Raw genomic sequence first — 24114 nt, forward strand, 5'->3', positions numbered from 1 at the left:
ACTGCTTTAGGGAAGCAGTCCTTAACCTTTTTAGTCTCAGGTTTGTTCAGTAATCTGGGGAAGTGTCTCGGCGCGTTACCACCTGTGCACTGTTGTGCAAGTCACATTAGCGGTATCTGGCTGACCTCTCCAACTGCATCCACAGACCCCAGCTGAAGATCCCCCTGCAGCTGTTTCTTCCAGCTTCTGGTGGAAGGGCCTTTGGGCTAAGGGTGGGAGGGAGAGAGAGGAACAACCTTCATTTTCACTGTGGCTTGACACTTAAATCATAGTGTTACCTAGAGAACTTCTGTAAAATTACTGGTGAAACATTTTCAGTTTGATGTCTGCTCTTTCTTTGTTCCTGGGGCCATGTTAGATTTAAATCTGAAGACTTTTTTTTTCTGTTCTGTCTTCCTCCTGTTATCGAGGCTTCCTAGCATGAATAAATCTGCCAGACCCATGGTTCTTACCTAGGGGGCAACTGTGCCCCAGCCTGGAGGACATTTGGCAATGTCTGGAGACATTTTTGCTTGTCATTATTGAGGGGTAGGTGCTCCTGGCATGGAGCGGGTGGAGGCCAGGGATGCTGCTGAACATCCTACGTTGCACAGGACGGTCCCCAGTGCAAAGAATGATCTGGCTCCACATGTCAGCAATGCGTTGGTTGAGAAACCCTGCGCTAGACAATTAAATCATTTCACTATAGGAGCCTACCTAATTTTCTGTGTAGAGATTCATTTGGAGGTCCCTCTTTAGGGGAATTAAGAGGGCAATGTTCAAAGTTGACGTTGCTGTTTAGTATTACCAGGCACTTTGTTTAAACAAAGAGAAAGATGTTCACCAAGACTTCCAGTCACTTCCCATTGAAGTGAACATATCTTAGAATTGCTGACAGACTTTGGAGAAAAAACATGTTTTAGTAAGTAGTACAATCAATGAAAAGGAAAATAAAAGAGGAACTACAGAAGAGTAGAGAATACACATAATTCTACTGCCGTCACACGTACTTAGAATTGCACTTGTGTAATTATAATTTTGACTTTTTTTTTTTTTTTTTTTTTTTTTTTGAGACAGTCTCACTCTTTTGCCCAGGCTGGAGTGCAGTGGTACGATCTTGGCTTACTGCAACCTCCACTTCCTGGGTTCAAGCGATTCTCCTGCCTCAGCCTCCTGAGTAGCTGGGATTACAGGCGCATGCCACCACACCTGGCTAATTTTTGTATTTTTAGTAGAGATGGGGTTTCACAATATTGGCCAGGCTGGTATTGAACTCCTGACCTCAAGTGATCCACCTGCCTTGGCCTCCCAAAGTGTTAGGATTACAGGTGTGAGCCACTGCGCCTGGTCTAATTTTGATCTTTAATATTGCTTCTAAATTACATCTCTCTTGTTTATTTTTTGATAACTCTCTTCCAATGTCAATTTCAATACGTCCATTCTCCTGCACCCAAATCTGCTTCTCTTCCTTAAACCCTGTCTTCCAGCATGCAGCACAAGGCTCAGCCATCCGGGCCTCCTCCCCCATCTCACCTCTGGGTGCTGGACTGGTTTCCTCTCAAGGCCTCTTACATTTGCCCCCTTTCTGAGTCATCTCTGCTACTGCCTGGGTTCACAATCCCCCTTCAGCTTCTACACTACCATCTTAACTGCCTCTTAACCACTCTCTCCAAGCCCAGCCTGAAACCTCCCCTTATCTCATAAACCCCCATTACTGACAGAATAGTTTTTGTAAATAAAACATCTGTTCATTAAACTGAGGCTTTAAATTTGAGTAGCTTCTATTTACTTAAACATGTATTTACAGTCCAGAAAAAACCCTTCCATAACGCAATACATGAGGTTCAAACACATTCTACCACGTAGCATGCAGGATGATGTTATTTGAGATCCGTGAGCTGCCTGGGGTGATCCTGGCCACCTGACTGGCTGGATTCCAAGGGTTCTTGTGTAAGATCCAAATACATCCCTGTGATCACTGCTGCCGGGGACTGTCCTGTGGAGGTTGCCTGCTCTGGGCTTAAATCCCACCGGGGCAGATTCTGGGCCCTTTGGCTGGATAAGCACCAGTGATCCGAGGAATCATTTTTGAACATTGGCCTGCTCTCTGACTATTGTAATTGGAGAATACTGGGGACACAGGGGGCCACCGGCCACCTTTCTTGTTGCCTAGCCCCTTCTCCCATCCACATCCTCTTCTGTAGAAGCAAGATTGTTTGAGAACAGGAATCCAGGCAGAGGATGGGAGCCTCGTGCCAAGCCCATTATAGCTGAAACCAGGGGAGCACAGAAGGGAGTCGGCTCTGGGCTTCAAAGTATTGCATACAGGCCTTTTCGATTTGACCTCAACATACATTTCAGGGCTCCTCTCCTGCTGCTGTGTTCTTCTTATCCCCCTCCCGACACACGTACTCGAGCACATAAACACACACACACCCTCCAGACCCTTCCAAGTCCATCTTCAGAGACCTTCCTTGGTCCCTGTTCTCTCCAGCCACCTCGATGATGCCGTTTCCCTGTTCGCCCGCTTGTAGATCTCTATTTCTTGATCATCTAATCCCAGTATGAAGCCTCTCAATCATTCAACAAATGGGCTTCAACAAATGTAGTTGTCTCTTGGTATCTGATTGATTCCAGGATCCTAGTGAACACTGAGCTCTGTAGATGCTCAGGTCTCTAATATAACATGGTGTAGTGTTTGCATATAACCTATGCAAATGTAACCTGTGTAACATCCTCCCATATGCTTGAAATCATCTCTAGATTATGTATAATACCTAATACGGTATAAATGCTGTACAAATAGCTGTTATACTGTATTGTTTTAAAATTTGTATTATTTTTTATTGATGTGGTTTTTTTTACTTTTTTTCCAAATATTTTCCATCTGCAGTTGGTTGAATCTGTGGATGCGGAACCTGCAGGTACCAGAGGCCAAATGTACAGTGTGCTAATATAAAAATTGGTAAAGGAGGGTTAGGCTGTCCTGAAGCTCACAGTCCAGTGTGGGAGACAGAACATTTAACAGAAAGTCCCTATGGAGCTTAAGTGTTGGGCTGGGGCGCTCTGGGGGTGTTCAGGGCACCTTGGAAGTACCTCGGTGTGCTTGCCATCTCTCCCTCAGACTGCAGCCCCCTTGGGCCAGATACTGTCTCTTCAACTTGGTACCAAGTACTCAGCAAGTGCCAAGCCAAGCGCAGGGCAGGCAGCCAATTATTTTTTGTTAACTGAATGCGTAAGTCTTAGAATGGAGCCTGACTGTGTCACATGTATGGTAGGAACATGTTGGAGGCAGGGAAATGTTTTCAAGGTTGTGGACACCTTTGCAGAGTGAACAGGGCCACGCTCCATATCCTGCTTTCTCCAGGCCTTTAAGGAAGTGTGTCAGACGCCCACAGGCAGAGCTGGAAAACGTGGCCTTTGCTAAAGATACAGAAGAGCCCGGAGACGCACAATGGCTGGGTCATTGGTGGTGAGGGACTTTATTTGCAGTGGATTTGGAGTTAGGAAGGAAGTTGCTGCTGGGCGGGTCCTCCCTGCGTCCTGCTGCGGCCCAGTGATGGAGGTCTGCTTACACATGTTTGCCAGGTTTTCAGGCCAGCAACAGGATTCTGTTATTTCTCTAGTGCTTGTCTGATCATGAAGTAGTGATTTTTGAGAAATCCTTGGACCTGGTGTGAGGATCAAAGACTCCCTTCTTCTGGACAGTGTTGGAAAATCCTGGAAAAATGCTTCCTCTGGGGCCCTGTGTATCTTCCATCTGGGAAAACCGTTAAAAGCAATCAGGTAAAGAAATATTTTTGTGATATGTTGTGACTTTCTTAAAGTAATAAAGTAGAAGAGATTTTAAATGAAAAATATACATAATTGCAAAATCTCTTGATTCTTAGCTATTTCGGAACAGATTTCATGCCCCCCGTATAACCTTTTGTTGGGGAAAGAGGAGAAAGGAAAGGAAAAACTAAAATCACTTTTGTTTTCATAGTTCTGTTTTTTTTATCCTTTGCTAAACCCATTTTCCATGGTTGGTCATATGATTTGGATTGAAAGGACTTTTCCTCTGGCCTTGGAGCACGGAGGCAGCTAATATGTTTGCGCAGTGGTTCACGCCTATAATCCCAGCACTTTGGGAGGCTGAGGCGGGAGGATCACCTGAGGTCGGGAGTTCGTGACCAGCCTGGCCAACACGGTGAAACCCCGTCTGTACTAAAAATATAAAAATTAGCCGGTTATGGTGGCGCATGCCTATAGTTCCAGCTACTTGGGAGGCTGAGGCAGGAGAATCACTGGAACTGGGAGGTAGAGGTTGCAGCGAGCCAAGATCACGCCACTGCTCTCCAGACTAGGCAATAGAGCAAGACTCCATCTCAAAAAAAAAAAAAAAAGTACATGAATAAATAAATAACAGCTTCTTGTTTAATCAGTTTTCTCTATCGTTATAAATTCTGTCTCATTGACTTATTCTTTAATCTTTATTATTTCTTCTTTTCTACTGATTTTGTGTTTGATGTATTTATACTGTTTCTAGTTGTTTTTTTTTTTTTGTTTTTTTTGTTTTTTTTGTTTTGAGACGGAGTCTCGCTCTGTCGCCCAGGCTGGAGTGCAGTGGCGCGATCTCGGCTCACTGCAAGCTCCGCCTCCTGGGTTTACGCCATTCTCCTGCCTCAGCCTCCTGAGTAGCTGGGACTACAGGCGCCCGCCACCGCGCCCGGCTAATTTTTTGTATTTTTAGTAGAGACGGGGTTTCACCGTGGTCTCGATCTCCTGACCTTGTGATCCGCCCGCCTCGGCCTCCCAAAGTGCTGGGATTACAGGCGTGAGCCACCGCGCCAGGCCTGTTTCTAGTTTTTGAAGGCAGAAACTGAGGTCACTGATTTGAAGCCTTTCTCCTCTCCTAATAGAGGCATTTCATGCTGTAAAATTTCCCCAAAGTACTGATTTAATAACATCCTACAAATTTTGATGTTTTAATTTTCATTTTTTATTAATTTCAAAATACATTCTAATTTCCCTTTTGATTTTATAATATTTTTATAAGTATTTTTCAGTTATGAAAATAAATAAGTACTGATAAATGCTACCTGGAACCATCAAGAATGACCCTTGAAAACATTCTGCTCAGTGAAAGAAGGGCAGTCACGAAAGACCACATATTGTAGGATTCAATTTGCATGAAATCTCCACAGTCGGTCAATCCACAGGGCCAGAAAATAAATCTGTGGAGTACAGAGCGTCTCCCAGAAGCCAGGGGTTGTGAGGAGGAGGAAATGGAGAATAATTGCTAATGGGTATCACAGTTCCTCTTAGGGGGATGAAAACCTTCTGGAGTTAGACAGTGGTGAGAGCTGGACAGCTTTGTCAACATACCAAGAACTATTGAATTGTATGCTTTAAAAGGACGAATATTATGGTCCGTGAATTGTCTTTTAATAGAGGTCTTATTTTAAAAAACAAGCTAGGCACCTAGGGTATAAAATTGAAGGAGGCTCTGATTCTCAGGGCCACGCAAATGCAGGGCTGGCACCTATGAGTGTGGCCCTCCTGAAATGTTGTGCCTTAGGCACCTGGCTCTCCCTAATTCAGGCCCTCAGGAGAAAGCCCTAATTCTGGTCAGTTCGCAACAGGAGGACACGGCTTCTGGGAGACACTCGGTGCTCCAGAGAGAGGCATTTGGTCCGTTCTCTTCCTCTGGACGTCACCGTGCCGACATGAAATGCTTCCAATTGCGTCCAGCCTAGGATGGAGCGGGGTGGGGGGGATATCTGGTGACATTACGAACTGCTGCATCAACTCCCCCGAGTCCCTGCCTCTGGACCCCCGAGAGAGGACACAAGGAGTGTCCGGAGCCCATGTGACTCAGTGTCTCTTCCCATCACTTCGCGGGAAAATGGGGCTGCTTACACCGCACCGCAGCCCAAGCACCTGTGGCTGGAGAGGGGCTCGGGCGCCAGGAGTGAGGAGCCTGGTTCTGGGCCCGGGACCGGTACTAGTTAGTGGTGGGACCTGGAACAAATGGTACTAGTTAGTGGTGGGACCTGGAACAAACGCTTTGGTTCTAAGTGAATCCCTCATATTCATGACAAGAGGCGTGGAACACAGACCCATGGGGCCTTCCCACTGGGACATGGAGCTTGGCTGTCACCCGACTTCGCTTCCTGAGGTAGAAAAGCCCAGGGTTCCAGGCTCTGTCTCCTTTCCCGCAGACCCCTTGTTTCTTGGCGCGGAGGCCCTGGGCCCCGCAGGCTCCCACCCACTTCTCTGGGCTCAGAACTTCTCTGGGTTCAGAACCCGATCCCGAAGCGGCCCTGGAGCTGCCGGTGGCCGAGGCCGGGCGCGCGCCTTGGGAACCTGGCTGGCCTCAGGCTGGCGGGAGCATTCGCGGACCTCGCCCTGGGCCGGGAGGACTGGGGGACCCTGGCCTGCCCCTTCCCCTAGCCCTGACCTCGGCCACCACGCGCGCCGCCCCCGCTGGTCCCGCCAGGCTCCGCCTGAAGGCAGAAAGCGTGGGAGGCGCCCGATCCTGCGGTATAAAAGCGGTGCCCGCAGAGGCCCTCGTGGGAGTCCGCGGCGAGCGCAGCAGCAGGGCCGGGTCCTGCGCCTCCGGGATCGGCGTCCAGGCTCGGAGCGCGGCACGGAAACGGCGGCGGCGCTGGACCAGGTGGTAGGTGCGGGCGTCCCCGCGCGGGGCCGGGGCGGAGCACGGGAGTGGCGAGCTTCAAGACCCGGCTGCCACGGAGAGGTGGGACCGGAGGGCAGGAGCGGTCGCTCAGCCAAGAGCCCCGGAGAGGCGGTGCCTTCTCGGTGGGGTCAGCAACGGTCTCCGGGGGTGCCCTGGAGCGCGCAGCCGGCCTCCGCCTTGGCGGCCCACAGCCAGCGCGGGCCATTCCCTCTCCGAGGTCTCCTCGCTGCCCTTGCCGGGCGGAAGCCCTGCTTTGCAGCCTCCTCCCCACCTGCCGGCCCTGTTTTCTCACTGCTCCTCTCTGCTCTGGGAGCCGCAGGATGACGTCTGTCCTGCTTCTTCTCTGTCCTTTAAAGTCACCAGTCTCGGCCGGGCGCGGTGGCTCACGCCGGTAATCCCAGCACTTTGGGAAGCCGAGGCGGGCGGATCCTTTAAGATCAGGAGTTCGAGACCAGCCTGACAAACGTGGTGAAAACCGGTCTCTACTGAAAATGCAAAAATTTGCCGGGCATGTTGGCGAACGCCTGTAATAATGTCAGCTACGTACTGAGGCAGGAAAATCACTTGAACTCGGGAGGCGGAGGTTGCAGTGCGCTGGGATTGCGCCACTGCACTCCAACCGGGCCGACAGAGCGAGACTTCCTCTCAAAACAAAACTAAACAAAAAAATCCCCCCAAAACACAAAAAACCCCACCACCACCACCAACAAAAAAATAAAGCCACCAGTCTCGAGTTCCAAATCCGAGCGCTCTTATCCATCCTAATTCTTTCAATAATTCAGCGAAACGGATGGGGCCCGTCCTTCCCCGGAGCATTCCTCCAGGGACTGTGAATCCGCGGAGCCAGGCTCAGCCGTCGCCTGCAGGGCCTGCGGTCTGTGGGGACGGCCAGCAAGATGAGGAGTCACCTTCGGGACGAACGGTCGTGCTGGGGAGGGTTGCGCCGGCGGGGTCAAGGGAACCTCCTTTAGGGTGGGAATCAAGCCTCCAGGCCGCGGTGTTTGAGGGTGAGTAGAATTAATCCCGTGATGGACATGGGGCCTTGTAAGGGGGACCAGGAGTTTGTGAAGAGGTGACTTTGGGAGGGGTTCAGGATGGCCAGAGGTGGAGGCTGTGACCTGAGTGAGGCTGGATCAAGGGAGGGGGCAGGTGGAGAGGAAACCGTTCTTTTTTCTTTTTTTTTTTTTGAGATGGAGTCTCGCTCTGTAGCCCAGGCTGGAGTGCAGTGGCCGGATCTCAGCTCACTGCAAGCTCCGCCTCCCGGGTTCCCGCCATTCTCCTGCCTCAGCCTCCCGAGTAGCTGGGACTACAGGCCCTGCCACCACGCCCGGCTAGTTTTTTGTATTTTTAGTAGAGACGGGGTTTCACCGTGTTCGCCAGGATGGTCTCGATCTCCTGACCTCGTGATCCGCCCACCTCGGCCTCCCAAAGTGCTGGGATTACAGGCTTGAGCCACCGCGCCCGGCCGAAGAAACGTTTTAACAAGGTGGCTTTGAGCGGATCCTGAGGGTCCCGGGAGATTTAGGACGAAGGACAAGAGGATTAAGACACCGCTTTCTGAGGATGTTGTGTGGCTGTGGCCCGGTGGTGGCTGGGGGAAGTGGGTTGTGTTCATTGTCCAAGGCTCTCCAGTGCTTTGTGTGGCATTTTGGGGAGCACAGATGAGGTGTTCTGACAATGGGGAGTGGCTCTAGGAGACCAGAGGCTCGGGAGGGGGCCTGGGCACTAGGCCAGGCACAGGATCCAAAGTGGAAAGAAATGTGGACACAGAGTGCAAGCCTTGGGGATGGGTGTGGGGGACGAGGGGGATGGAAAGGGGTCAGGGAGGTCTCCCAGGCTCACCTGGAGGAGTGAGGGTCTCATTTCCAAGGGCACTGGGAACTGCAGCCTGGGGGTGGGGGGTTCATTTGATTTCAGACCTGTGGCGAAGAGACCCACCCCCTCACATTCACACTTTGGCCTCCAGTGGCTTCACAGGCACCACCCCCTTGTTCTGGCGTTTTACTCCTCACCTTGGGCTGTTTCTTGCCTTTCCATTCTGGCGTTCTGCAGGGACCAGTTCCTTCCTCTCATGCACAATCTACACTCATGGCTTTTGCTGGGAGTAATGAGTAAAGCTCCCAAATAGATGTTTCTGAGTTAGCAAGCACATTAAAACCAAAACAAAACGAAGCCAAAACAACACACAATTGTCTAAGTCCCACTTTCAGTGTTCAAGGGTCACATGATGTCCAGAAGCTAGTGATGGGCAGGAGCTCTGAATGGAGTTACTGGGACGTCAGGCCGTGTGGGCCTGGGGCAGGCTGGCTGACTGGGAGCAGACTGGTTCCATCCCAGCTGTCCAGCACACACTCACTTGCCTCTGTGGATGATAGTTCCTTGCCTCACAGCTGTCTGTCTCTGGGTCAGATTCAGCCTCTCAGTGTCTTTTGTGTATCAGCTGAATGACAGGGAGGCCACAGGCTGGTGCCCAGTTGAAAATCTCACAGGGACTCTTTGTAAATGCATACAAGAATAAGAAAAGCATTTTCCTCCTCCTCCCTGAGCCCATTCTCTTCCTCAGATGGGACGATCAGGTCCTTACGGAAAGAATTGGAGTTCACTGCTCCCAGCGCTCTCTCTCTCTCTCTCTCTCTCTGTGTGTGTGTGTGTGTGTGTGTGTGTGTGTGTGTGTGTGTGAGAGAGAGAGAGAGAGAGAGAGAGAGGGAGAGAGAGCTCTGCAGGCGAGCCAGTTCTGTTGCTATTGCTGGTTTGAGCTGCTGCCATCACCACACTTAGCTAATTACCTTAATATTTGCTGGTCCCCAGTTGAAAATCTCACAAGAACTCTTTGTAAATGCATGCAAGAATAAGAACAGCATTTTCCTCCTCCTCCCTTAGTTTTTGGCTGGAGACTAACAGAAAATAAATTTTTCTCCAACTTGAGATACTTATGAACTTTGAGAAGAAAACAAAAAGTACGATTCCAAAATTGCCCTGTAGTAAGTAGGTCAGTAACATTCAGGGAGTGTCAAAACTGCATTTCTCTTTATTCTTCACTTCCAGGCCCTGCATCATGGAAACTCTTTCTAATGCAAGTGGTACCTTTGCCATACGCCTTTTAAAGATACTATGTCAAGACAACCCTACGCGCAACGTGTTTTGTTCTCCTGTGAGCATCTCCTCTGCCCTGGCCATGGTTCTCCTAGGGGCAAAGGGAAACACCGCAACCCAGATGGCCCAGGTAAGCTTGCCTGTGTCCCAGGAGCAGGGACTGGCCTGGGCTGCGTGTTCTGTCACCAGCATCACACTCATACTCCACAGCCACTGAGAAAGGAGGGCAGGACTGGGGCCCGAGTATGCACTGGCCATTTCAGGGAGGCGGGGGTCCACTGGGGAAGAAGCGGGGCAGGGCAGGGAGGCAGGAACTCTGCTCCACCGAGATTTATTTGGGGGAAACTTTCCTCCGTTAATCCCTTGGAAAAGACCATCCAAGCTGTCTTGTCCTGGCATGGAATCTTTGTTTAGAAAATGATACTGAATTTATTTGAAACATAAGTTGCAAAGACCTACCTCTTTTTTGCCGCAAGAGACTGTAACCATCAACTTTCATTGGTAAGGAGGGTTAATACCTGTTTCAAGCTGTTTCTGTACCAACAGCTCAGGGAGGGCATTGACAGAAATTTGCCAGAAGGATTCCAGGGCAAGTGCTTAGTTACCGCTGCACACCGTGCAGGTACTGCTCAGCTTAGTCTCACCAATGCTCAGAGAACCTCTGAAAATGACTCAAGATCAGTGCTTGTCCCCAGACGTTTGTGGAAAGGAGAGGGGACATACACCTGAGATGAAACTGAAAGCTTGCACCATCCCTGACCACAGGCCCCTGGACACGCCTTCATCATGGGAGTTGTCCTTTGTTCAATATGACTCTTTTTTTTTCCTTTGATGACACTTTTCAGTAGCGAATTACTCATTTTAATAATTTCCCAGCTCATTGTGTGAAGGAGGGAAGGTTTATGTATAAAGGCTACCAGCCTTAATAATAAGCACAGAGAAGCTCTCTAAAATATATACATTTGGAAAAAGGGCATTACAATGAAAATACGCATGCCATAGCAAGCTATGTGTGTATTCAGGGAGGTGAAATAACACTAAGATTTTTAAAGGAAAAAGTAAAGAGGATTATATAATCCCTTTGAAATAGTTATTTTTGGCAAAAAGATCAATAACGAAGGTGATGCCAGTGTGAGATTGGATGGGGAGTTCCTGGGTAGACATCCTTGTACAAGTATTTTGTTGTGTAAGGCTGTGATGGCCTTTGTGCAAGAGTGTAGTTTTTTACGGAGTCCTTTGTGATAGTTTTGTTATCAGGCATTCAAGCGTGAGAACCCTCTCTTCATGGCCTTCGCTGTCTCTGTCAAAGTTTTAGTTTTAGTTTTAGTTTTTGTTTTTAACATTAGTGACTCCATTTTGGTTCTGAGGTTCCTTATGCTTAAATCTTATGATCTTTTTCTATATTTTAGACTCACTGATAAACCCTTATAGGAAGCTTTTTTGAGAGCACCAAAATTGTTTGGGTACCGTCTTAGGTGTGACACGGAGCTCTCCATGGCTCCAGTGTTCACCTGGATACTCGTGAGACACCAGACATACTGAGTACACATTGCTACCTGTAACATGAAGGGAAGCATTAATAGCAGCAGAAATATTTTAAAGAATTATTTATTTTTCCTTCATTATATAACCCGTTAAAAGTCCACTATAAAATTAAAAAAAAAATAAAAGTAGAAGGGAGGAAAAAAAATCCTTATGGATCCATCACGCAGAGACAACCACCCTTGATAATGTAAAGCATCTTCCTCCACTCTTATTTCCCCATTTTCTTTTTCTTTCTTTCTTTTTTTTTTTTAAGACAGAGTCTCACTCTGTCGCCCAGGCTGGAGTACAGTGGCACGATCTCTGCTCACTGCAAGCTCCGCCTCCCGGGTTCACACCATTCTCCTGCCTCAGCCTCCCGAGGAGCTGGGACTACAGGCGCCCGCCACCTCGCCTGGCTAATTTTTATTTTTAGAGACGGGGTTTCACCGTGTTAGCCAGGATGGTCTCGATCTCCTGACCTCGTGATCCGTCCGCCTCAGCCTCCCAACGTGCTGAGATTACAGGCGTGAGCCACCTTGCCTGATTCTATTTCCCCATTTTCACTTGACATTTTGTACTTTGGTGATTATATGGTATCTTTACTTTTATAACTGTTTTTTCAGCTCATGTGAGGATTCGGTGAGACAGGCCATGTAAAGCAAGTGCTCAACATGTGTTGGCTGTGAATAGTAATAGTGGTGTCACAGCCTTGGGTGAAATTTGTCTTAGCTTTTGGTTTTGTTCTATTTTTGACAGGGTTTCTTATCAATAGTCTATGAGCTGTCTAAAATAAATTTAGCAGCTTCCTCTTTTTTCTATGTTATAGGACAGTGTGTATTGCATGAGAAATAGAAATTGCTTGAATATTAGAAAAAAAATCCCTCAAAAGATCATCTAAGCCTTTTTAGAAGTAATTCTCGCTCTCTTTTTTTTTTGTTCATTCATTGTGCATTGTGACTGATTGATAGATTCTGTGGGGTTTTTTTTTTTTTTTTTTTGAGATGGAGTCTCGCTCTGTCACCCAGGCTGGAGTGCAGTGGTGCTATCTCAGCTCACTGCAACCTCCAACTCTGGAGTTCAAGTTCACGTGATTTTCCTGCCTCAGCCTCCCAAGTAGCTGGGATTACAGGCACACTTCACAATGCCTGGCTAATATTCATATTTTTGACTGGCGTTTGGTAACTTATAATCTGTACTTTACTGAAAATAATTATATAGCGTTTTTGTTTTAACATTCCCATTGTTTATATTGCTGTAACCTCTTTTTCACATACAACTTTCCTTTGGAGTGCTTTTTTTAATATGTGGTGGGTGGTTGTCTGTTATGTATGTATGTGTGTTTTCTTTTAAAGAACCAGCTCTTGGATTCATTGATCATTTTGTGTTTGTTCCAAAATTCCTTAGGAGTTTTTCTGTATCTTCTCTAACATAATGATGTAAAGTTTTAGCATTTTATTATTTTCTTGGTAATATTGAAAACAATGCTATGTTTTAACTTTCTTTGGCCGAACTCTTTGGTCTAATATATATCACCCATATTTTGATTATTTTCTAAATTATGTGTCGTATACTTATTTAGAAGAATATTGTTTGTTTGTTTTTTGAGGAAGAGTCTTGCTCTTTTGCCCAGGCTGGAGTGCAATAGTGTGATCTCAGCTCACTGCAACCTCTGCCTCCTGGGTTCAAGTGATTCTCCTGCCTCAGCCTCCCAAGTAGCTGGGATTACAGGCAAGCATCACCACACTTGGCTAATTTTTGTATTTTTAGTAGAGACAGGGTTTCGCCTAGTTGGCAAGGCTGGTCTTGAACTCCTGACCTCAAGTGATCTGCCCGCCTCGGCCTCCCAAAGTGCTGGGATTACAAGCATGAGCCACTGTGCCCAGCCTAGAAGAATATTTTAAATATTTGTTTAGAAGAGGGATTTTTTTTTTTTTTGACATGATCTTGCTAGGCTGGAGTGTGGCAGCTTGATCACAGCTCACTGCAGCCTCAAAGTCCCGGGCTCCAGCAGTCCTCCCACCTCAGCCTTCCAAGTAGCTGGGACCACAGCACACACCATCATGCCCAGCTAATTGGAGATGGGATCTCGCAATGTTGCCCAGACTAGCCTCAAACTCTTGGACTCAAACAATCCTCCTGCTTTAGCCTCCCAAAGTGCTGGGATTACAGGCTTGAGCCACTGTGCCTGGCTTGGAAGAGTATTTTAATTGTTACTTTGAAGAGTTAATTATTTAGAAAAGTGTTTTCAGTAATATTTTGTATGTCATTTTCATTTTGTTGGCATTTTGTTTATAATGTTGATTATTTGTTACTACATTGAAGTTAGAGGATATAATCTATATAATTTCTGTATTTCAGAATGTATTGAGACTTTGAGACTTTTCTTATGGTCCAATATGTGTTATATTTTTTGAAATATTTAAGTAACACACACACATATAGTCACTATAGGGTACAATTTTAATAACTGTGTTATTGTCTTATTCATCACATTGCTCATTTAATATCCTTATTTCCTTTTGAGGATTCTGATGGTTGTATTTCTGTCTATGTTTCCTTGCATTTTTTCTGCTTTTAACTTTTTAACTGCATCTTTTTTGTTTTTCTATAAATTTTAGAGGTAATTTTCCCACCACTTAGGGCACATTTATATTTTCCTTTGGATGCCAGATTTTATCACACCCTCTTTTATGAGCTTTTCTCACCCTTGTCATTTTTTTTCTGTTACTCACCTTTAAACCAGCGAGATCCATTCAGGCAGGATGGCTACATCTTTTACTCGCCTGTTTTCTGTCCCCTCTCTCTCCTTTCCCCATCCACCAAAGAGCTATCTTGATAACTTTGAAATTATTTCTCACAACAGGCACTTTCTTTAAACACAGAGGAAGACATTCATCGAGGTTTCCAGTCGCTTCTCGCTGAAGTGAACAAGCCTGGCACACAGTACCTGCTGAGAACAGCCAACAGGCTCTTTGGAGAGAAAACGTGTCAATTTCTCTCAGTAAGTTGAATCAATAGAACAATAAAAGTTGTATTCAACATATCTGGTGATACAGAGTCTGGGAGAAAGACCCTAGAGAAACTGAGACGCTTACATTAACCAGTTAAAAAAATTGTACTTTTTTTTTTCTAAGATGGGGTCTCACTATGTTGCCCAGGCTGGTCTCAAACTCCTGGTCTCAAGTGATCCTCCTGCCTGCTGGGATTGCAGATGTGAGCCACCATGCCCAACCTAAACTTCCTTTCTTTCTTTCTTTCTTTATTTTATTATTATTATTTTTTTGGAGACGGAGTCTCGCTTTGTCACCCAGGCTGGAGTGCGGTGGCCGGATCTCTGCTCACTGCAAGCTCCGCCTCCCGGGTTCACGCCATTCTCCTGCCTCAGCCTCCCGAGTAGCTGGGACTACAGGCGCTCGCCACCTCGCCCGGCTAGTTTTTTGTATTTTTTTTTTTTTTTTTTTTGAGACGGAGTCTCGCTCTGTCACCCAGGCTGGAGTGCAGTGGCCGGATCTCAGCTCACTGCAAGCTCTGCCTCCCGGGTTCACGCCATTCTCCTGCCTCAGCCTCCCGAGTAGCTGGGACTACAGGCGCCTGCCACCTCGCCCGGCTAAGTTTTTTTTTGTATTTTTAGTAGAGACGGGGTTTCACCGTGTTAGCCAGGATGGTCTCGATCTCCTGACCTCGTGATCCACCCGTCTCGGCCTCCCAAAGTGCTGGGATTACAGGCTTGAGCCACTGCGCCCGGCCACTTCCTTTCTTTAAAGACCACAATTCTATAATTACACCTTGCATTAGTATTCCAAAAGCTGTCTCTACTTTTCTTTTTTTTTTTTTTTTTTTTTTTTTTGAGACGGAGTCTCACTCTGTCGCCCAGGCTGGAGTGCGGTGGCCGGATCTCAGCTCACTGCAAGCTCCGCCTCCCGGGTTTACACCATTCTCCTGCCTCAGCCTCCCGAGTAGCTGGGACTACAGGCGCCCGCCACCTCGCCCGGCTAGTTTTTTTGTATTTTTTAGTAGAGACGGGGTTTCACCGTGTTAGCCGGGATGGTCTCTCGATCTCCTGACCTCGTGATCCGCCCGTCTCGGCCTCCCAAAGTGCTGGGATTACAGGCTTGAGCCACCGCGCCCGGCCCCTACTTTTCTTGAAAGGTAAAATTGAAAGGTAAAATTCTCAAGTTCATTTCTGGTTATTCAGGGTCCAATGCATGCCTATTCACAAACGCTGATAATTTAACATATCTTAATATGATCACTTTTAAAGAGTTGTGTGTATTCTTTTTATTAAAAAGAGATAACATATTTAGAATTTTTGGAAGTTTGTTGACATTTGTATTTAGCAATGCAGGCTCACTGAACGTTTTCTCTCCAAAGACGTTTAAGGAATCCTGTCTTCAATTCTACCATGCTGAGCTGGAGGAGCTTTCCTTCATCAAAGCTGCAGAAGAGTCCAGGGAACACATCAACACTTGGGTCTCAAAGAAGACGGAAGGTCAGAATGACAAGTTATTCCACCCTCCTCCCAACCCCTCCTCCTGCAGCTCTTCCTATTCCTCCTTCCCTCCTCTTACATCCTCCCTCCTCCTCCTTTCCCTCCTATCCCTCCTTTTGTCTCTCCTCACCCACCTCCACCTCTCCACTCCGGCCCCTCTAATTTCACGGGTGTTTCAGATGGTCAGAGTAGTGTTGACTGGCAGGGCCTCCTGGCATACTGAACCTTGATGGACTCATAAAGGTTCTGATCAGACATTCAGGTTTTCAACAACAGAGATTTACTTTTTTCTATTCTTCCAGGACCAGAGTAGCTGATACAAATGTCCAAAGAGGGCCAGGGATGGTGGCTCTCGCCTGTAATCCCAGAAATTTAGGAGGCCAAGGTGGGCATATCACTTCAGGTCAGGAGTTCAAGACCAGCCTGGCCAACATGGTGAGACCCTCATCTCTACAAAAATACAAAAATTAGCCAGGCGTGGTGGCCCACGCCATCTGTAATCTGGGATTACAGATCCCAGCTACTTGGGAGGCTGAGACATGAGAATCACTTGAACCTGGGAGGCAGAAGTTGTAGTGAGCTGAGATCACGCCACTGCGCTCCAGCCTGTCTCAAAAACAAAAAACAAACAAAAAACAAATGTCAAAAGAATCTCAGGCCAGGTTTCCAGTTTAATAACTTACATTAAAATATACTCTCCCTGGCCTGTGACATTCACATGTCAGGTGACTCCATTGTCTCTGTGAGAAGGAGATTGATGGACAGACCTTGCCTGAGGTATACACTTGGGCTGCCTCTTCCTAGGTTCTGGGGGACCTCCATCACCATCACCTTTACCTGCTAAGGTCACTTCTGACTTTTCATGTCTTCCACTTAAGCTCCTTTAGTTTGTCTTGCTAAGCCTACATTTGGTTGGTTAACTGCAGACCCTCTCTCAGGGCTGATCAGTTCCACAGACTGAAAATATCCTCCATTTGGGGTTGCACCTTATTCATCCACATTTCAGAAAGTGACATGTTCCAGTCTTGGCCTCCAAGACCAATGATGGTCTGATGAACGATGCAGACTCCTCTGCACCAATGATGCTTAATACCACTAGGAACATTTCTATTTCTGTGAATAAATGAGACGGTAAAGACTGGGAGATGTTCTTCACTTAAAGTCTCAGCAATTGTTCCCCCATTCCTGCTTGGAGTATTTGCCACGGATGCTCTCTTGAGGCAGCGAATTAGCAGAAGTTCATTGAAAAAGTACCACTTGATCTCCAGGGAAAGAAGGGGGGATCTTTGCTTGCCCACATTCTCTTTTCCAGAGACGTCTGGTGCTTTGTTGAGGGGATTCAGCAGGAAGATCTCCTCCAAAAGCTTCTAGAAACTCCCCATGTGCCTAATGTCAGCTCTTCCCGCTTTGAGCCATCCAGTTTAGAACTGGGTGTGATCACGAAGGGTTGGGTCAAACACTCCATTTAACCACGTGAGACAAACACCCCTTCAGCCTATCACATTTCCTGCTGGTCTTGTTCTCCAACCTGGTGTAATTTTTCTACTTTCTACCAACCTGCTTTCCTCGAGTGACTTAGGTGTCTTTCACCATCCTCAACTTGGTGGATGTTCTCAAGGCGTCGGTAATCGTGAATGCCACTCACACGTGCTGTTTTTATTTCTGTACGTAACAACCCACACTCAGCAAATTTGAAAACAGAAGTTTGCTTCTCAACTGGTCACCCAGGATCATCGAATACATCAGGTTCTTACAAAAACAACTGAATGTAGTCTCTACTTTTCTTGAAAGGTAAAATTGAAGAGTTGCTGCCGGGCAGCTCCATTGATGCGGAAACCAGACTGGTTCTTGTCAATGCCGTCTACTTCAAAGGGAAGTGGGATGAACAGTTTGACGAAACGTACACAAGGGAAATGCCTTTTAAAATAAAGCAGGTAGGGGGACGCTTTTTAACATCCTGCTACTTTGATGAAGAAGTTGAATGGAAAGATTTAACTTTGTAAAATCATAAGTGACGTAAGTGTAAGCCAAAAGGAATTTGAAACTTAAAGTATTTCTGAATGAATTTATTAACTCAGTAGAAGAAAACTGAAGGAATAAAAGATATTTGCTGCATATATATATATATATAAAATATATATGTAGTGTTTTATTACTGCTCTTAACTACCTTTGATAATTTCTTATAAACCATTGCTGCCACCTATTTTTGGAAACTAAAGATCTTCCTTTAAGCCCAATTTACTTGGCTAGAAAGCAAAAAAAAAAAAAAGGTGTTAAGGTGGTGTGATATGTGGGAGTGGGAGTGAGGGGCAGTATAGGGCAGGGTAGAAGGAGAGAAGGTGAAAACATATGTCTTTAGTTATTTTTAAAATTAAAGTAAGTTTTGATTTGAATTGTTAACTATCATTAATTCAGTATTTCCAGCTTTTTAATATTAAAACTTCATGACAAAGACCTTAGTTTTGACATTGAAGTAAAACTTAATTAAGGCAGGCATTAGAATAATTTTCCATAATCCTCCAGCCCCTAAAAAGATACCATTTTAATGCAATTAGAAAACGAAAGCAGGTAACCCTCCCGCATTTTTTGTAAGGTGTACTTGAACTTGAAAAAAATTAGTTCTCTAGTTGCAAAGGGTGGGAGGAGGAGAATTCTTCTAACCTTGGTTTTAGAATGATTTTAATTTTTATAATAGATGACCTGTATCAATTTTTAAAAGTGAATTTAGTAAATGTAATACTTTGCTGAACTTCTGTGTGCATATGCCTCTTCTGTATTTTAAAAAAGTTATTTCCTTAGAGTATCATAATTGAAAAGGTTGGGTTAAAATAGATTACTATATATGTAGGTCGTAGGTCATCACTCTTTCTGAGAGAGTGTACCCATTTATACTCCCTGTCATGCTGTTGTGGAACTATAAGTTTGATCCCACTTTATGATTTTTTTTCTCATATGTTGGGTTGGATAAATAGGAAAAACAATACACATTTTTTTCTAATTAAATCAAAACAACTTTGTATTTAATTTCATTTGATTATATTGTTTTCTTAGATCTATTTGCTGAGCACAAATTAATGAGAAAAATATTTCTCCTCTGGAAAATGCAGAGTATCACATTTTATTTTGCAGAATAAAAGCTTTCCCAGGGTAGTACTGTGCTTGCAGTGATGATAGGAAGGAACTGGTTGCCTTTTTTTGTGTGTGTGTGTGTGTTAATTGAGGCATGAATGTGGCGGTTTCCATCACAGGTGCTGGAAACACTATCGGAGGCAACTGCAGCTCTTTTGAAACTTTTAATTGCCTCTTTTAATAATCCTTCCCCCAGGAGGAGCAAAGGCCAGTGCAGATGATGTATCAGGAGGCCACGTTTAAGCTCGCCCACGTGGGCGAGGTGCGCGCGCAGCTGCTGGAGCTGCCCTACGCCGGGGAGGAGCTGAGCCTGCTCGTGCTGCTGCCTGACGACGGCGTGGAGCTCAGCACGGTGAGACCCGGGCGGGAAGAACCCAGGGACGCCTTTGCGGGCAGAACTCGAACGCCACTTGCACCTCTTGTATTTACCTTCCGAGTTGGCCATGTGGCAGACGCACACTGTGCAGGCACTTGGCGTTGGGTTCAAAGTTTTGTTCAAGGCTGACTTTTCCCAATATTGTCTGCGTGATCTGCCAAATTACACATCTCAGTCCTCTGTGTTTTCATCGCTAGAAGGGGTAGGGGCGGTTAAAATGCCTTTTAAAATAAATCCGGTAGGAGGAAACTTATAAAAATCCTGCTAGTTTGATGAATGGCAGACTTTTAACTGTAAAAGCATAAATGACAGCTTAGGGTTATTGCCCGGTAGGGTCATGATGAGGATAAACTGTGGCTAATTCAGGTAACAAGCTTACCACCTTGCCTGGCAAATAGTAAACTCTCTACAAATGTGATCCGTTATTATAATCATCATTCTTAGCATTATGCTTTGAAAGTCTAAGAACCTGAAATAGAGAATGAGGAAGTCTTAACTTTCACCTAACGAGGCTGGGAGAGGGGATCGTGGCATCCGGGGAGGTGTGAAGTCCAGTGCTCGGAGTGTGGGACCAGAGACAGCCTCTGATGGCACATCCAGGCACTCGGCTTCCTTTCAGCATGGATCCCTGCGGTGAGAGAGTCACCCATGGCAAATGGCAGGCAGTGGAACCCCGTGACTTAAGAGGTCTGTGTGTGCAGCAGCCATTGGCTCTGCCTCTGCCCACCTGCCTGACTGTAACCGCTCTGCTCAGGAAACTATGCAGAATCTCATCTGGGGCGGATAATCCTGTTGGAGTGGCTCACACTGAGAACCCTTTCGTTTCCAATCCTTTTCTTTACTAGCAATGGTTTGTTGTCTTTAAAAAGACTATGTTTGAAAAGCAAACATAGTCGCCTGGGCATTGACGCTTGTCACAATACAAGGTGTCTCTGGAGTTGCTGGGTAAGGAGAGGACAGCCACAGCCTTCCTGCCTCTGGCTGCTTGGTGTCTCTCCCCCTTGTCAAGGAAGTGGCGCATGGGATGGCACATGGGACATAGGACAAGTAGGAGCGCTCACACGCTTCTGGCAGATGAAGGGGCCGGTGATCCTATGTGAACAAACAACACCTACGTGCAAGAGGAGGAAGGGGACTGTGTGAGTGCCTGTGGGCTTGTAGATGTGCACTGAAGTCGGAATCTTAAAGTCTATTTCTGGTATTTCAGGTGGAAAAAAATCTCACTTTTGAGAAACTCACAGCCTGGACCAAGCCAGACTGTATGAAGAGTACCGAGGTTGAAGTTCTCCTTCCAAAATTTAAACTGCAAGAGGATTATGACATGGAATCTGTGCTTCGGCGTTTGGGAATGGTCGATGCCTTCCAACAGGGCAAGGCTGACTTGTCGGCAATGTCAGCGGAGGGAGACCTGTGTCTGTCCAAGTTCGTGCACAAGAGTTTTGTGGAGGTTAATGAAGAAGGCACCGAGGCAGCAGCAGCCTCAGGCTGCATTGTGATTGCAGAGTGCTGCATGGAATCTGGCCCGAGGTTCTGTGCTGACCACCCTTTCCTTTTCTTCATCAGGCACAACAGAGCCAACAGCCTTCTGTTCTGTGGCAGGTTCTCATCTCCATAAAGGGTGCACTTACTCTGCACTCAGCCATTTCCCTCTTGCTGTGTCCCCAGATCCCCACTACAACTCCAAGAGGATGGGCCTAGAAAGCCAAGTGCAAAGATGAGGGCAGATTCCTTAGCTGTCTGCCCTCATGATTTGCCAGCATAAGTTCGTGATGCTTTACACTCAGCTCTTACATACTGACCACTCATTTATCCTACTTAATCAGAATCTTGAGAAAATAGACCATAATGATTCCCTGTTGTATTAAAATTGCAGCCCAAATCCCATAGGATGGCAAGCAAAGTTCTTCTAGAATTCCACAAGCAATTCACTCTGGAGACCCCGTGCTTTCCTGAGACCTCAAATACATGCCTTAACCCACTGCCTCAGTGGTAATAAATGCTGCTAGATATTGCTACTAGTTTATAGATTTCCTGGTGCTTAGTCTTTTAAAAAAGGTTTTAAAGTGCACACGTATATTTTGTCTTCTTTTTTTCTTTTTGACATCTACCAATAACCAACCACGCACCAAACACTGCATTTGGCACTGGGGATGCAAAAGGGACAGAGCTATCCTCCTTTTACACCTGGTCTTCAATTCTGTGCCCAACTTACACAGCTTTGACGATGACCAGGTTGGACTCTTTAATGTCTTTCAAGGTATGATGTAATCCTCTTGTAGGGATCACATCTTTCTTTATGATACTGTATTTCTCTACCTCTAAGTCTTAACAGTAAAAACCCCATTCAACACTTAAAGCTCATTTCAAATTCTTCTTTGAGAAGTTTTTCCTTTCTCCACAACCAGATGTACAAATTTTTCACTCAGAGGGCACTTTTTTTTTTTTTTTTTGAGACGGAGTCTCGCTTTGTCTCCCAGGCTGGAGTGCAGCCGTGCGATCTCGGCTCACTGCAAGCTCTGCCTCCGGGGTTCACCCCATTCTCCTGCCTCAGCCTCCTGAGTAGCTGGGACTACAGGCGCCGCCACCACGCCCAGCTGATTTTTTGTATTTTTAGTAGAGACGGGGTTTCACCGTGTTCGCCAGGATGGCGGGCACTTCTTTCTTGGTAGTTCTTTTATTTTTATTAACTCTGTATCCTTAGATAGTCCTCCAACAACCAAGGGTTGGGACCCTGTCTTACATATTTGGGTGCCCCTCATAGTGCAGTAATAAGTAAGTGGGTTATATATGAGCTGTGTAACTTATTTTTTATTTTTATTTTTTGAGACAGAGTCTCGCTCTGTCGCCCAGGCTGTAGTTCAGTGGCCGGATCTCGGCTCACTGCAAACTCCGCCTCCCGGGTTCAGGCCATTCTCCTGCCTCAGCCTCCCGAGTAGCTGGGACCACAGGTGCCTGCCACCATGCCCGGGTAATTTTTTGTGTGTTTTTAGTAGAGACGGGGTTTCACCATGTTGGCCAGAATGGTCTCGGTCTCCTGACCTCGTGATCCGCCCGTCTCGGCCTCCCAAAGTGCTGGGATTACAAGCGTGAGCCACCACGCCTGGCCTGTAACTTATTTTTTTAATGGCTGGATATCACTTGAGTTTATTGTTTTTTAAGAATTTTTTTATTGAGGTAAAATTCACATAACATAAAATTAACTATTTTAAAGTGAGAAGTTCAGTGCTGTTTAGTATTGTTAACAACGTTGTGTAACCACCACCTTTATTTAAAGTTCCAAAAAAATTTTTCTCCTCTAAAAGGAAACCCCATCCCATTAAGCAGATAACGCTCCATTTCTTCTTCCCTCCAGCCCCTGGCAACCACCAATCTGCTTTCTGTCTCTATGGATTTATCTGTTCTTCATATTTCATATAAATTGAATTGTTTGAGACCTTTTGTGTCTGGCTTCTTTCACATAGCACGAGTTTCTGAGATTTATTTACATAAGAGCATGTATCAACACTTCATTTTTATGGCCAAATAATATTGTACTATGTGTTTATAGCACAATTTATGTGTCCACTCATTCACTGATGGACGTTGTGTAGTTTCCTATTTTTGGCTATTGGGAATAGTGCTGCTGTGAATGTTTGTGTACCTGTGTTTGTTTGAGTGCCTATTTTGCATTCTCTTGGGTATACGTCTAGGAGTGGAACGGCTGGGTCATATGGTAATTCTATGTTTAGCTTTTTAAGGAACAGACAAACTGCTTTCCACAGCAGTTGAACCATTCTGCATTCCCACTAGCAATGGGAATGTACTTACTATTTTCCTTTTCCTTTTTTAAAAAAATATGTTATAGCCATCTTAGTGGATGTGAAGTGGTATCTCATTGTGTTTTTTATTTGCATTTCTTATGTAATGAGCTAGAAAGTAAAGTACAAACTAGATGGGACATCCAGTCCCTTTGATAGATAATGCTGAGTAAAAAATGAGATGAAAGATGTTTGTTTGTTTGTTTGTTTTAGAGCAGGGGTGAAAGTTTATTAAAACTTTAGAGGAGGAGGAATGGAAAGAAAGTGAAGTACACTTGGAAAAGGGCCAAGTGGCCAAGTGGACATCTTGGAGGTCAAGTGCCTGGTTCAGTTATTTTATTTTATTTTTTTTTGAGACAGGGTCTCACTCTGTTACCCAGGCTGGAGTGTAGTGGCATGATCTGGGCTCACTGCAATCTCCTTCTCCTGGATTCAAGCAATTCTCTTGCCTCAGCCTCCCAAGTAGCTGGTATTACAGGTGCCTGCCACCACACCCGGCTAATTTTGTATTTTTCAGTAGAGACGGGGTTTCACCACGTTGGCCATGTTGGTCTTGAACTCTGGGCCTCAAACAATCTGCTACCTCGGCCTCCCAAAGTGCTAGGATTACAGGCATGAGCCACTGAGCCTAGCCCTAGCTCAGTATCTTTTGATATTATGCATATGATACATAATATGATACATATCATACATAGTATGATATTATGTATCATATGGGGATACTTACTTACTGCATTTCTTTCATTAGTGGTGAAAGTGTTTTATGCATTTATTGGCTCTTGAATTTCCTCCTCTATTAATTGTCATTCACACACCTACTTTTCTACTCGGTTTTTACATATCTTTTTGCCTAGTAAAGATATTATCCCTCCGTCTTATATTTTTTCTCATTCTTGTATTGCCTTTTAAATTTTGTTACGATGTTTCATTAATAAACAGCATTTTGTTTTCCTCTATAATCAAATCTAGATTTTTCCCTTTGTGATTTCTGACACCACTTCCATTCTTACAAGTACTTTTCCATTCATAAACTAGTTAAATAAAAG

The 24114-nt window shown here is 45.7% G+C and overlaps 2 protein-coding genes across 6 annotated transcripts; one reads left to right on the forward strand and one right to left on the reverse strand.

Annotated features, from left to right (window-relative positions):
* The first annotated feature begins 3208 nt into the window (after positions 1-3208).
* SERPINB9 (serpin family B member 9) lies at positions 3209-22704 on the forward strand. Of its 3 annotated transcripts, none has more exons than XM_015135411.3 (7): positions 3209-3765; positions 9704-9881; positions 14139-14276; positions 15647-15764; positions 17556-17698; positions 19092-19247; positions 20479-22704. In XM_015135411.3, exons 2-7 carry the CDS (start codon positions 9714-9716, stop codon positions 20884-20886), a joined length of 1131 nt encoding a protein of 376 aa, XP_014990897.1. In that variant the 5' UTR covers positions 3209-3765; positions 9704-9713; the 3' UTR covers positions 20887-22704.
* Positions 4937-7321, reverse strand: LOC144340589 (uncharacterized). Of its 3 annotated transcripts, none has more exons than XR_013416858.1 (3): positions 6422-7321; positions 5902-5982; positions 4937-5713 (listed from the first exon to the last, which is right to left on the reverse strand). XR_013416858.1 is itself a non-coding variant. In XM_078001021.1 (2 exons), the coding sequence occupies exons 1-2, from the start codon at positions 6861-6863 to the stop codon at positions 5966-5968; spliced, it is 459 nt and encodes a 152-aa protein (XP_077857147.1). In that variant the 5' UTR covers positions 6864-7321; the 3' UTR covers positions 4937-5965. The 3 variants fall into 3 exon arrangements, 1 of the variants encoding a protein (XP_077857147.1); XR_013416857.1 differs by having other exon boundaries at positions 5881-5982; XM_078001021.1 differs by having other exon boundaries at positions 4937-5982.
* Positions 22705-24114: the final 1410 nt, after the last annotated feature.

Source organism: Macaca mulatta, chromosome 4 (assembly GCF_049350105.2).
Source record: "Macaca mulatta isolate MMU2019108-1 chromosome 4, T2T-MMU8v2.0, whole genome shotgun sequence".
NCBI classification, from domain to species: Eukaryota; Metazoa; Chordata; class Mammalia; order Primates; family Cercopithecidae; genus Macaca; species Macaca mulatta.

Coding starts and splice junctions, on each gene's coding strand:
- LOC144340589 (XM_078001021.1), bottom strand. CDS start 6,863: ATGGCCCGCGCTGGCTGTGGGCCGCCAAGGCGGAGGCCGGCTGCGCGC.
- SERPINB9 (XM_015135411.3), top strand. CDS start 9,714: ATGGAAACTCTTTCTAATGCAAGTGGTACCTTTGCCATACGCCTTTTA. Junction 14,277..15,646: donor AAACGTGTCAATTTCTCTCA/GTAAGTTGAATC, acceptor TTCTCTCCAAAG/ACGTTTAAGGAATCCTGTCT. Junction 19,248..20,478: donor ACGGCGTGGAGCTCAGCACG/GTGAGACCCGGG, acceptor CTGGTATTTCAG/GTGGAAAAAAATCTCACTTT.